The sequence below is a fragment of the Cherax quadricarinatus genome, chromosome 42 (genome assembly GCF_038502225.1).
Source record: "Cherax quadricarinatus isolate ZL_2023a chromosome 42, ASM3850222v1, whole genome shotgun sequence".
Classification (NCBI taxonomy): domain Eukaryota; kingdom Metazoa; phylum Arthropoda; class Malacostraca; order Decapoda; family Parastacidae; genus Cherax; species Cherax quadricarinatus.
Window position 1 is genome coordinate 23,457,298 of NC_091333.1, and position 14,023 is coordinate 23,471,320.

A 14,023-nucleotide genomic window follows, 5' to 3' on the forward strand; every position below is an offset into this window, starting at 1 on the left:
TCTCTGCTTATCTGTCTTTCTGCCCGTGTGTCTGTCTTCCTGTCTGCTTGTCTCTCTGTCTGAGAAAGCCACTCATGAACTAACAGGTATTGTACACGATGCAGTCATGTTTGATTCCTGAACAAGTGAAATGCATATTACTTGCCAGTCATGTTTATTATGCCTTATATCTACAAGCACAGTATAGCACTTTGTCTGGATTTTTTGGGTTATCCTAGGTAATTTACATTATTTAAAATTATTTATGTATACCTGTTAGGTAGAGACAGAGATAGACAGAGACAGTCAAAGATAGATACAGACAGACAGATGGAGATAGAGACAGCCAAAGTCAATCAGCCATCCGACCAACCAGCCGTTCGGCCTGCCAAATATGTATTATACATGTTCCAGAATCATTTCTCTTTTCTTAGGGCATAGGTTACAGGCCATTTTGGCAGGATGACACTACCAGTGGTATCAGAAATGAAAGGATGTTGCACAAATGTTGCATGTGGGTTATTATCAAAGTTTTTGGTATTTTCTCAACCACTTGTGGCCACATCCATCTCAAAGCTACTAAACTCTGGGTAAACATCACTTTCCTCTTAAAACGGTAATGTTAATACAACATGGCATCAGTGAATCCCTGGTGTTTGCCACACTATTTGCTCTAGCTGGCACTCAGTTCAACTGGTGCTCTCACAAGGTACTAAATGCTCCCAGATTTTTTTAACCCTTTGACTGTCGCAACTCCAAATCCTGAAGTGTCTCCTGGTGTCGCAAAATATTTGAAAAAAAAAAATTTCTTATGAAATGATAATTAATCTTTTCCCGATGGTAATGACACCAAAAGTATGAAATTTGGTGGGAAACTTATGGGATTATGCTCTCGTGAAGTTAGCGACCTCAGCGATATTTACGAATCGGCGATTTCACTCACTTTGAGCCCTATTTTCGGCTAATTCCATTGTTCCAGTCGACCAAACTCATAGCTATTTCTTTAGAACTCCATTTATTCTATTGATTGAGTACAAGAAACTGCCCATTTACTGATTTCAACTACGCAATAAAGTGGTCAGAAATTGGCAATTTGGCCAATTTCATGCAAATTAAAAAATATGCCAATTTCAAAATAGGGTCCAGAATGAACAATGCAGACATTCCTGGCTCTAAAATATCATTTTCTTTGTTCATCAGTCATGTCTCCAGGCCCCTCTGATATTACTCTTGCTTTTTATTTTGAATTTTTATTCAAACAAAAAATAGAAGATTTACTGTTATGCAGACTACTGCAATATTGTAATAATTGTATAAATAATGTCAACCCATTCATGACTGCATATCAGAATGGCTAGTTGGACATTTATTGGACAATGACGTCATTTGTTTACTCTTGAACATAGACAAAAATCAAATATTTCCCCTACTTTGAGCTCCATTTCAAGGTCCTTTTCATAGTAAAACCAATCAAAATCACCTCTATTTCTATAATATGTGTTCCAGTCTATCAAATGTGACTAGGAAAACGAGAATATAATCATAAAAACTATGGGAAAATACACCTCAAATTCGGTGTTTTAATCCAAAAACATGGTCGGATTTTTTTTTTTCTCATTATGTACTGCTTGCTGCAGGATTTTTTTTTATACTGCACACACTGACCACACAGACCCATTCTCTCACATGTGGGCCTACCAGTTTTTTCCCGCTTGATTTGAAGCCGCTAGAATTTTTGAGTATATACAGTGGACCCCCGGTTAACGATATTTTTTCACTCCAGAAGTATGTTCAGGTGCCAGTACTGACCGAATTTGTTCCCATAAGAAATATTGTGAATTAGATTAGTCCATTTCAGACCCCCAAACATACACGTACAAACGCACTTACATAAATACACTTACATAATTGGTCACATTCGGAGGTAATCGTTATGCGGGGGTCCACTGTATACGTCAAACACATTGGCTCGTAAGACGTATATATACAACCAAAACAGTCAGAGGGTTAATACTGCACACACCGAGTGTTAAGACCATTCTATACTGACCAGGCATTTCAGGCCATTCGTGCCAAATTTGAAGGCAGGAAATACAAAACGTAGATCTACGTATGGAGTGCTAGTGGTACAAACATAGATCTACGTTTGGACAGTTTAAGGGTTAATATCATGAAATTATAATAAATTTAGAATAAGTCACCTCTCTGGCAGTCTCACACCTTGTTTGCTGGTAGGGAAGCTGCTGGTGGAACAACAATTCCTGGTTTCATTGCTTACTTATGCGAATTAAGCAGTGTTACCTCATGTTGCCTGGTTTTATATTTTGTTCAAAAGCATCAACAGGTTGTGGGAGACCCAAACAGTTGAGTTGAGGTCAAAAATATTGACAGGTGGCATATTTTAAGGCACAATAAATTGTGCATAATAGTACGAAGGGCACATCCTTGTCACCTGCGCACTAGTAGGTTGGTCACTGTTAAATTGTTAACATTTTGTACAAATAGTACTATGTGTACATTGCTATTTTGATGAGTGCTATTTATAATGCTTATTCTGAGTATTTGCAAGTGTAGCATTATTGTATCTCTGGGTGATAACAAGCAAACAAAAATATTTATTTTTTTTGCACGTGTATATATTGGGGTTACTGATTTCTTGTATGCAATTGTAAAAATATCCACAGTTATGGTCAGCAGATTTAACCAATGACTAAGCTACCTAAACATAATGAGGTAAGATGTGCAACATTTAAATTATATAACTGAAGGCTGATATAATGAACACCTGTATAAGAGTAAAGTATCAACTTAATTAAAAAGTTGACTATATTTACTAAAAAAAGACCAGAATGTTAGATGGATGTCATAAAAATCTAAGCTTAGAAGTGCTAATGCAAAACAACCAGGACTATGCTACTGGAAGGTATTATGTATGCAGCAGTAACTGTAAAGTATAACATTTTCATATGCTAACACTGTAACTAAAACATATTGAACCAGCTGGATTATATTACAGGATTGGATTATTTTTTTTCTCTTTCACAGTAAATTGTTGGGTCATAGGTGAACATGGCTGGGGGAACCGGCACCTGGTGGGAAGGATGCATCACTACCCCTCCGACATGGGATATAGTACAAGAAACTTCGTTACGCAGTCCAGGAAGTGGTTTTAATGTTTCTTTAATGGTATTAAACAGTATTTTCACATGAAAAATAATGTGACAAAGATCAGTGGTGGCAAACATCTCAAAATGATGCTACCCAGATAGGATGATACTGCTCACATTTTTATAAGCATGAGTTTGGTACACAGACATCCACACCCACCAAGCCATGACATCACAACTGGGTGTCCAGATGTAATGTCATTACATAATCAACCAGGATTTGTATATATAACCCATCGTCCATTACCCATCAAGGCAGGGTGCCCCAAGGAAGGAAAATACATTTAACATTACCTGTTCCCTAGCAGTTCTTCCAGAAGTACGCAGATATCACAGCTGAAATATTTCATGTACTTGCAACGTCCCCAGACATCCTCTAGCGTGTACACAACTTGTGACTTCTAAAAACTAATATAAAGTTTATAAGCTAAAGCCTGAAAGTTGTGCAAGTGACATTCATTTGCATTGCTACCCACCTTCCACACTGCTACCCATCCTCCACACTGCTACCCACCCTCCACACTGCTGCCCATCCTCCACATTTTCACCTACCCTAGGCTTACTAAGAAAATTTTAGTAGGCAAGATAAGAGTTTTTATTGATCATAAATAAAAAATCTAACATTATATAAGTTAAACTGTTGATTAACACATGATCCATTAAGACTTGCTGTTAAAACTCTATGAAAAATTATGACATTTGTGATAAGCACACCGTATTTATTTAGTACAGAGTAATTGTAGGGGAAAGTAGTGAATGTCACAGGATGTTTTCCACGTCAGCTAATAAAACACAGCAGGTGACTGTGCAGATGGGCTTCACAGCCATTGATAGATACTTCTGCATCAACATACAAGATAAGGAGTTTAAGGTAGGATAAAATTATTCTTTGTCACTTATTATAAACAAGAAAATTGGGTTATCACTTGATAAACATAATACGTAGTTGTTTCACAGTCGTCTGCAACCCCGTTACACAACCATCTATGAACTCTTCTACATGTACAAGCCCAAAAAACATATAAGGTAATTAAAATTAATTCTTGATTTTTTTTTTTTTTTTGACTAAGAGAGGGTATAAAACTTATAACAGTTACTGGCAGTATATTAGACAGTCAGAGAAAATGGGCATGGAGTGCCAGACCCATTTTCTTTGGAGGAATAACAGGTATACTGCTTCAGACACCAACTTCCCTCATGCCTTATGAAAAAAATTGAATAACTATCTCCTTTATTTGGGTACATAACATATATTTTTAGATCAACAATCAATCTCATCTATAATGTAGGATGCCATTTAGAAACTGGAATTTTTGGGGGGTATAAAGAACATAACCTTATTTTTCCCCTATGTTATTCAGATTACAGTATTTTACATAATTGTTTATTTACTTGAAGTTTTCAGGAATGTAGCTACCATGTTAATCAACAGTCTACTGTACTCATTTATTTACCAGCCAGTTAAGTATAATCTTATTCATTACAAATAATACAAATCCAGTGAAGTGCACTTGTTGATGTATCAATATTATTTTTCTAATCAGTCAGTCAAAGGTTTCAGTATCACTGCAGAATTTTTTCACAGTGATTTCAATAAGTGTTAACTTGTGGGTGTTGCACATTTGTTGGTAGGACTGTTGTTGCAGCTGCACCTGTGTCATGAGCTGTTACAATACTATTCAAGACAATGAATAGTTATTTGCACTAAACATGCCACAGTTTTATAATTAGTTACATTAAGTACTTGTGTAAATATACATCATTTGGGCAACATTCTATTATTTCATTTTATTAGGTGGGCAATTTCTTACCCAGTTAACATGTTAAAAGTATGCCTGACCTACATACCAGTGTTAATCACCCACCCTCCACACTTCTATTCCTCCTCACTTCTGTCAATCCTCCACACTGCCACCCACCTTCCGCATTTCACTCTCCTAAAATTAGCACCTTGCCATGCAGTCCTCAATAACCCTCATGGGTTAAGCGCTTCTTTGTGATAATATTGAGTGACATGTTACATGTGTCAGACATGCAGTAAAACTGAGGGAGAGAACTGTCATAAATTATTGTAATACATCTACTAATGCATAGTGGTGAAAAAGTTCTTTGAAAAGGGGAATGTATTCAATGATTTTATATTGGTAATTAACTAACAGTAATAGGAAATTAAAGGTAACTTGAGTACTAAGTAATATCAAGATAATTTTTCGTACACCAGTCAAAATAAACTAGTTGATACAACCATGATTTTTGTTTTTGCATTTGGCATCTATATATATAACAGGCTCTTAAAAGTTGCAGACCCACCAATGTTTTTTTCTGAACAGCATACAAATAAAGGTAGGATATGTCTTTAGAATACAAGTGGTGGCATCACAATTTTGTTTAATTCTGCAAAAGGGAAATAGAATGCAATTGGTGGTGGAAGCAATACTGAATAAAATAGTATGGATTAAAATAATGTTTCTATCACCTATACACAATTCTAATTATAAAATTTTCTTTTTATTTATTGTATATTTGTGCGCATGGTATGGTTTAGCATTTTATTTTACTATAATGTGTACATGGTACAACCTTTTCTTACTTAACGATGTACTTCAGGGCCCTGCTTTATGGTGTTCCGCTAGTATGGCCATTTCAAATTATGACCAAAACTCACTTAACAGCTCCCCCTGTCTTTCTAATACGGCACTCCCCACCCAGTTTGTTTACATTCTGAGCGCATCTCTCTATTATGTCTAGAAACTTCGCAAAATTTCAAGCTATTGCATATTTTATATGTACTCTGATAAATATGCTTATGGGTACCTGTACCTAAATATACTTACACACTGTGCTGGCATGCAGGTACACATTAAAATCATTGAGAGTCTCTACTCTTGAAGATGTCATATTAACCCTTTCAGGGTTGGTGCCGTACTAGTACGCATAAATTCTAGCACCTTCAAATCTAGTGAGAGAAAGCTGGTAGGCCTATATATGAAAGAATGGGTCTATGTGGTCAGTGTGCGCAGTATAAAAAAAAATCCTGCAGCACACAGTGCATAATGAGAAAAAAAAAACTCCGACGGTGTTTTTGGTTTAAAACAGTGACTTTGCAGTGTATTTTCGTATGCTATTTATGGTTGTATTCTAGTTTTCCTGGTCTGATTGTATAGAATGGAAGACATTATGAAAATTGAGATGTTTTTGATTGGTTTCACAATGAAAAGTACCTTGAAATTGAGCTCAAAGTAGCAGAAATGTTTGATTTTTGCCAAAGTTCAAAGGTAAACAAATCATGCCACGTGTCCAATACACGTCAACTGGTGAGTGTAATATTCTTTCACAAGTGCCCTGATATTATTTATACCATTTCTACACAAATGCAGTAGTCTGCATAACATAAATCTTCTATTTTTTGTGAGAATAAAAATTCAAAGTGGAAAGCAAAAGAATGTAAGAGGGGCCTGGGGACATGAGTAATGAACAGAGGAAATGTTATTTTAGTGCCAGAAATGTCTGTCTGGTTTATTCTGGGCCCTATTTGGAAATTGGCATCTTTTGAAATTTGTGTGAAATTGGCAAAATTGCCAATTTCTGACCACATTATTGTATAGTTGAAATGATAAATGGGTGGTTTCTTGTTCTCATTCGAAATAGGTATGATTTTTGTCGACTGGTACATTGGAATTGGCTGAAAATAGGGCTCAAAGTGGGCGAAATCGCCGATGCATAAACATTGTCGAGATCGCTAACTTCACAAGAGCATAACTCCATAAGTTTTCCATCAAATTTCATACCTTTGGTGTCATTATGATTGGGAAAAGATTCTCTATCATTTCACAAGAAATTTTTTTTTTTTTTTTTTCGAAAAATTTCCGACCCTGAGAACAAGTTTAGGAGAGGCCCTGCCAACCCTGAAAGGGTTAATTAATAATCTCTTGGGCGCATTAAATGTAATATGCGTAATATACATAATATAGACATTTCCATTAATCCACCTACAAATTTTTTTTTCAAAATTATTTAAGAAACATGATATATACACCCATAGTATAAAAATTGACGTAAATGTGAGATGTGTTTACCCTGCAGCTTTGTAGTGTCAGAAAAATTATGTTTTCTTTAGTCAAACGCCAATTACTGGGGGATAACTGTAGAAAGGTATTCCTTTCATATGCCTACACTCTATAGCTATTCACGACCCTTGTAGATTTAGCACTTCCTTTTTATTATAATAATAATATCATTCACTCTAAAAATGGTGTGTTGCACAAGAATGATGTGTTGCATGAGAATGGGAGTGTTGCTGTTTATTTATTCTTCTGTACTAACTTGTCAGAGCATTATTCCTTCTAAAAATGTTACATGAGAATGGAAGTGTTGCTCTTTATTTATTGTACTGTACCACTGTGGAGACAACTTGTGCACAATGTAAGGTGTTTGTATGAACCATAACAAGGCGAGTTCGTCCATTTGTTTACATACTCTGTAGCTGCCCTCTATTTTACTTGTTTCTCTCTCTCTCGTTTATTCGTTTTTATCTCACTTACTCACCTCTCACCCTACATTAAGACTACAAATATTTTAAGGTAAGTAATGAGTGTACTGTATATGCATTTTATTGCTCTAGGGTGCTTTAAATGTCATAGTATACTACATGTGAGTGGGGTGGCCAGGCAGGCTACCATACCTCCCACACCTGACTTTCTACAAATAAATACAGTGGACCCCTGGTTCGCGAAGTCATCGGTAACCGATAAATCCAGTATCCGAAGCATTATATCACAAAAAATTTGCCTCGGTTCCCGTTACAGAACCCGGTACACGATACGATTCGTACGAGACGTGTCCATGTGTGGCCTGAACTGCCCCGTGTGTGCCAGTGTTTACAAGCCAGCCAGTGTGCGCGCATCTAAGGATACATTCGATACATTTCATATTATCCATATTACCACTGTTTTTGGTGCTTGTTTCTGCAAAATAAGTCACCATGGGCCCCAAGAATGCTTCTAGGGCCAACCCATCGAGACCAAGGGTGCTAATGACTATTGAAATGAAGAAAGAGATAATATCAAAGTATGAAAGTGGAGTGCGTGTGTCGGACCTGGCCAAGTTGTATAGTAAATCCCAATCAACCATCTCTACTATATTGAGCAGGAAAACGGCAATCAAGGAAGCTGTTCTTGCAAAAGGTGCAACTGTGATTACAAAACAGCGATTGCAAGTGCTAGAAAATGTTGAAAGACTGTTATTGGTGTGGATAAATGAAAAACAGATAGCTGGAGATAGCATCTCTCAAGCGATCATTTGTGAAAAGGCTAGGCAGTTGCATGAGGATTTAATTAGAAAAATGGCTGCAACTAGTGGTGATGTGAGTGAATTTAAGGCCAGCAAAGGTTGCTTTGAAAGATTTAAGAATCGTAGTGGCATACATAGTGTGATTAGGCATGGTGAGGCTGCCAGTTCAGACCAAAAAGCAGCTGAAAAATATGTGCATGAATTCAAGGAGTACATAGAGGCTGAAGGATTGAAACCTGAACAAGTGTTTAATTGTGACGAAACAGGCCTGTTTTGGAAGAAATTGCCAAGCAGAACTTACATTACTCAGGAAGAAAAAGCACTCCCAGGACATAAGCCTATGAAAGACAGGCTTACTCTGTTCATGTGTGCCAATGCTAGTGGTGATTGCAAAGTGAAGCCTTTATTGGTGTATCACTCTGAAACTCCCAGAGCATTCAGGCAAAAGAATATCCTCAAGGCTAATTTGTGTGTGCTGTGGAGGGCAAACACTAAGGCATGGGCCACTAGGGACTTTTTTTATGACTGGTTACACCAAACATTTGCCTCCACTGTGAAAAATTACCTAATTGAGAAGAAATTAGACTTTAAGTGCCTCCTGGTGTTAGACAATGCTCCTGGTCATCCTACAGACTTGGCAGAGCAACTTTGTGAGGACATGAGCTTCATTAAGGTCAAGTTTTTGCCTCCTAATACCACTCCTCTCCTGCAGCCCATGGACCAGCAGGTCATTTCCAACTTCAACAAACTGTACACAAAAGCTATGTTTGAAAGGTGCTTTGAAGTGACCACAGACACTCTATTGACTCTAAAGGAGTTTTGGAAGGATCACTTTAATATCCTCAATTGTGTAAACCTTATAGGTAAGGCTTGGGAGGGAGTGACTAAGAGGACATTAAACTCTTCTTGGAAGAAACTGTGGCCAGAATGTGTAGACAAAAGGGATTTTGAAGAGTTTGAGGCTAACCCTGGGAATCCTATGCCAGTTGAGGAATCCATTGTGGCATTGGGAAAGTCCTTGAGGTTGGAGGCTAGTGGGGAGAATGTGGAAGAGTTGGTGGAGGAGGACAATGACGAACTAACCACTGATGAGCTGCTAGATCATCTTCAACAGCAAGAGGCCAGACCTGAGGAAACTGCTTCGGAGGAGGGGATAGAGAAATTGATGAAGTTGCCTACTTCAAAGATTAAGGAAATGTGTTGAAAGTGGCTTGGAGTGCAAACCTTTTTTGATGAAAATCACCCTGACACAGCTACTGCAAGCCGTGCTGGCAACCTGTACACTGACAATATTGTTAACCACTTTAGGAAAGTCATAAAGGAACGAGAGGTACAGGCCTCTATGGACAGATATGTTGTGCGACAGAAGTCCAGTGACTCTCAAGCTGGTCCTAGTGGCATTAAAAGAAGAAGGGAAGTAACCCCAGAAAAGGACTTGCTACCTCAAGTCCTAATGGAGGGGGATTCCCCTTCTAAACATTAAAAACTTCGACACTCTCCCCTCCTCCCATCCCATCAATCATCACCAGATCTTCATTAAAGGTAAGTGTCAATTATTCTATTGTTATTACTGTTATTGTAATTATTCTGTTGCATTAAACTTAATATTTCATGTGGTAAAAGTTTTTTTTTTCATACTTTTGGGTGTCTTGCACGGATTAATTTGATTTCCATTATTTCTCATGGGGAAAATTGATTCGCTTTCCGATAATTTTGCTTTACAATGAGCTCTCAGGAATGGATTAATAACGTGAACCGGGGGTCCACTGTACTTTTCACCTCTCACCCTACATTAAGACCATTAAGTCTGCAAATATGTTTAAGGTAAGTAACGAGTGTACTGTATATGCATTTTATCACTCTAGGGCGCTTTAAACGTCGTAGTATATTACGTGTGAGTGGGGTGGCCAGGAGGGCTACCATACCTACCACACCTGATTTCTTTAAATAAACGTCGTAGTATATTTTACGTGTGAGTGCATAACGGGCATCACATGCGCGCAGGAGGGCTACCGATACCTACGCTCACACCTGATTCCGCGGTAACTTACAATAAATTACTGCTCACAAGAAAGCTTTTGCCCTACATTAAGACTACAAATATAATTTCGAGGTAAAGCTGCTGCTGCTGCTGTATAAGTGTACTATGTGTGTATCGAAGACTTTACTTATTTTTGGGGTCCTTAATTTTTCCCAGGATGCAACCCACACAAGTGCCAAGTTCTATTGCTAACAAAGGTTGGTTTGAGAGATTTAAGAATCGTAGTGGCATACACAGTGTGATAAGGCCTGTTCTGGAAGAAAATGCCAAACAGGACCTACAGTACTCAGGAGGAAAAGGCACTCCCAGGACACAGTGTCTCATCAGTCATTGCTGCATCTTCAATAAAGGTAAGTGTCATTTATTCTTCATTTAGTAGACTAGTACATGCACAATATATACTGTGCATGTACTACTCTACTATTGTGCATGTATCCTTCTCTTTGTGTGTGGGAAAATGTATATTTCATGTGGTAAAATTTTTTTTTTTCATACTTTTGGGTGTCTTGCACGTAATTATTTCTTGTTACCTAACGATTATTTCGCATAACAATTATTTATATGCATTTATAAATATGCATTTATAAATTGAAAAAAATGGCACTATGCTTTCCGATGATGTCCGCTTTCCGGCGGTAGCCTGGAACCTAAGCTGCCATATAAGTGGGGCCCTTCTGTACTCGTTTACTGATGACTCGGAGTTACGATGGGCTCTCTCACCAGTATAACTAAATGTATGTTAGAGCTGATTTCCTCTATTCTGTTTATTACAATATACAGTGGAACCTCGACTTACGAGTGTAATCCATTCCATGATCTAGCTCGTAACGTAATTTGCTAGTATATCAAATCAATTTTCCTCATTTAAATTAACTGAAATGCCATTATTCCGTTCCAGTAGAATTCCTGCTTTCAGGAGGCAGGACAAAATACTTCAATGTAACACTTATATCAACTCTACAGCTTATCTATCACAATTCATCTATGACATAAACAGTATACATGTAAATAACATAGAAGCATGAATAAAATGTCATGTGACGAGTGGTGGTGGCGGCCATTGCCACTGCCGCACTGACCATATCTTCCCATTATCTTATTACAAGAGAAAACAGTGTGTTTGTGAGGCTAACTGCACTAGATCACTAGTTTCATAAGGAAAACACTGAAAAAATGTATTTATAAATAATATTGTATAAAACATAATAGTGAATGTAAAGAAACAAACTGGTTTTATATAGTATACGTACATATTTACCTGGGAGAAGAGATGGAGGGTGGAAGATAGGCAGAGTGGCATTTTTGTCATGCTCTGCTTGTATTTTTACAGTTATTTGGTCAAATTTCTTTTTTTCTAACCATGGGTCCTAAGAAAAGTGCAAAAGACAGTGCTGAGAATAAAAAGATGATTTCCATGGAATTAAAGCATGAAATCATTGATAAATAAATGAGGTGGGGGGGTTGCAGGTTGAGGGGGAAGCTTGCTTTTAACTCGGTTGTTGGCTCGTAACTCAGAGCAAAAAATTGACTGAGCAACAGCTCGTATCTCGAAAAACTCGTATGTTGGGACACTCATAAGTCGAGGTTCCACTGTACAACACACTACTAAATAAACATTTAAAAATATACTAAAAATGTTTACAAGTGATGCAAAGATGACATTAAAACAATATCAAAGATGATTGACACAAACCCACTACTATTATAGTATGCTCTTTGCTTAGGGATGAATTTGTTTACCGACGTGGTCTTATGAACGGAACTCCGTCATTAAGTGAGGAGAAGCTGTATTTGTAAATGGCAGTATAAACACTGCAATACTCAATTTGCTTTTGTAGTTACTGTTACATGCTTTGGCATAGAATCGACCAATGTTGAACACATTTTGGCAAGTTCTTCATGGTACCAGGTCCTAATAGCAGCACTTAGCTTCTCCACAGCTGAACAATCCTGTTTTACAATCCTGCATTTGATTTCCCATAGATTCTCAATTGGGTTAAGGAAGAGTTTCCAGGCCAATTTAGAATGGAAGTGTGGCATGGAGCAAGATCCTACTGGAAAATGCCTTCTCCATCAGGAAAGTTTCTATTCACGATGGGAAGCAAACGAGTTGCTAGGATTGCCTTGTATTTGTCACTGTTCACTGTTCCCTCAATAATAAGCCATCCAGGACCTTTAGTAGTAAAACTACCCCAAAACATCTTAGGTGGGTGTTTTGGGCTTGTTAAATGTGTCCATTCCGAGGAAGTTCACTTTTGCTCCGTCTCACTACCACTGATCTGTATCCATATACTACAGTGGTACCCCAAGTTTCAAACTTCCAGAATGCTGTTCGAGTGCCATTACTGAACGAATTTGTTCCCATAAGTAATAATGTAAATTAGATTAGGCCGTTTCAGACCCTCAAAAATACACTTACAAATGCACTTACACAAATACACTTACATAACTGTTCGAGTTGGGAGCAGTTCGAAACTTGGGGTACGACTGTACTTTGAAATGCGCTGCATCTGAAAATATAACTTAGCTCCATTCATCTGTCGTCCATCCCATATGATCGAGAGCCCACTGCAGCTCTTTTTTCTTCAAAGCAGCAGTCAATAATTGTTTCTTTACCAGCTTTCTGTCAGTTCTGCCAGCTTCAAGGAACCTTCATTGAACAATTGATGGATCAACATTTATGCCAGTTGAAGCCAAATCTCTGCTGATCGTCGCTGGTTTTCTTAGGATCATTCACATTATAACCTTGTCATCATGAGGTGTTGTCGTGTGTTTTCTTCCACATCTTCCTCGACGCCACACTCCACAATCACTGGTGTAGTCAACTCTCTTCAGAATCTGACCAACAGTTGACTTTGCTAGGATCAAATATTCGGCAATCTGATACTCAAATCAGTATGTTTTCTCAGAGTTACAATACATGCACACTTCCTAGGCATAACATCCATCAAGAATTTCAGCAGTGATCATAAATTGAAGGGAAAAATTCGGTGAAACCACATTCAATCATGGAGTAGGCTTGCAGGAATAGCCTAACAGAACTCAAACTGAAAAGAACTCAAACTACATTAATCAAGCCAGAGACTAAGGCATATGAGATAATCACAGAATTTACTCCTGTTCCAATTAATTTGCACACTAGTGTGATTTTTTGTTGCAAATGCAATTAAAAAATTACATCTAAAATTAGCATGTGCTATTGAGTTCTAGATGTACAGTACTCTTTCAGTTTCATTTACAAAACAAAAAAAAAAAAAGTCACATTATACAGAGGAGTTTTATAAAAAAGATCATCTTAACCCTGTCACTGTCCATACCCCAGAAATGAAACGTGCTCTAAATATGCAAAAAAAAAAAAAAAAAACCCCTCCCCAAAATAATGAAATACTAGAGAATCTTTTTCAGAAGGTAATGATATTAAAAGTATGAAATTTAATGGAAACTTATGGAATTATGCTAATACAAAATTAGTGGTCTCAATGCAATTTATGCACCAATAATTTCACATTCCAATGTTCCAGTCAACCAAATTCTTAGCTATTTCTCT

The 14,023-nt window shown here is 37.4% G+C and overlaps 1 protein-coding gene across 3 annotated transcripts in view; it reads left to right on the forward strand.

The window, feature by feature from the left end:
- The window catches only part of LOC128695680 (synaptotagmin binding cytoplasmic RNA interacting protein), a 1,077,764-nt gene extending 1,072,154 nt beyond the window's left edge, over positions 1 to 5,610 (forward strand). For all 3 annotated transcript variants that reach the window (XM_070093430.1, XM_070093431.1, XM_070093432.1), the window contains one exon: positions 3,025 to 5,610. In XM_070093430.1, coding sequence (XP_069949531.1) covers positions 3,025 to 3,027 — 3 coding nt within the window. In that variant the 3' untranslated portion in view covers positions 3,028 to 5,610. The remainder of the gene's footprint in view (positions 1 to 3,024) is intronic.
- Positions 5,611 to 14,023: the final 8,413 nt, after the last annotated feature.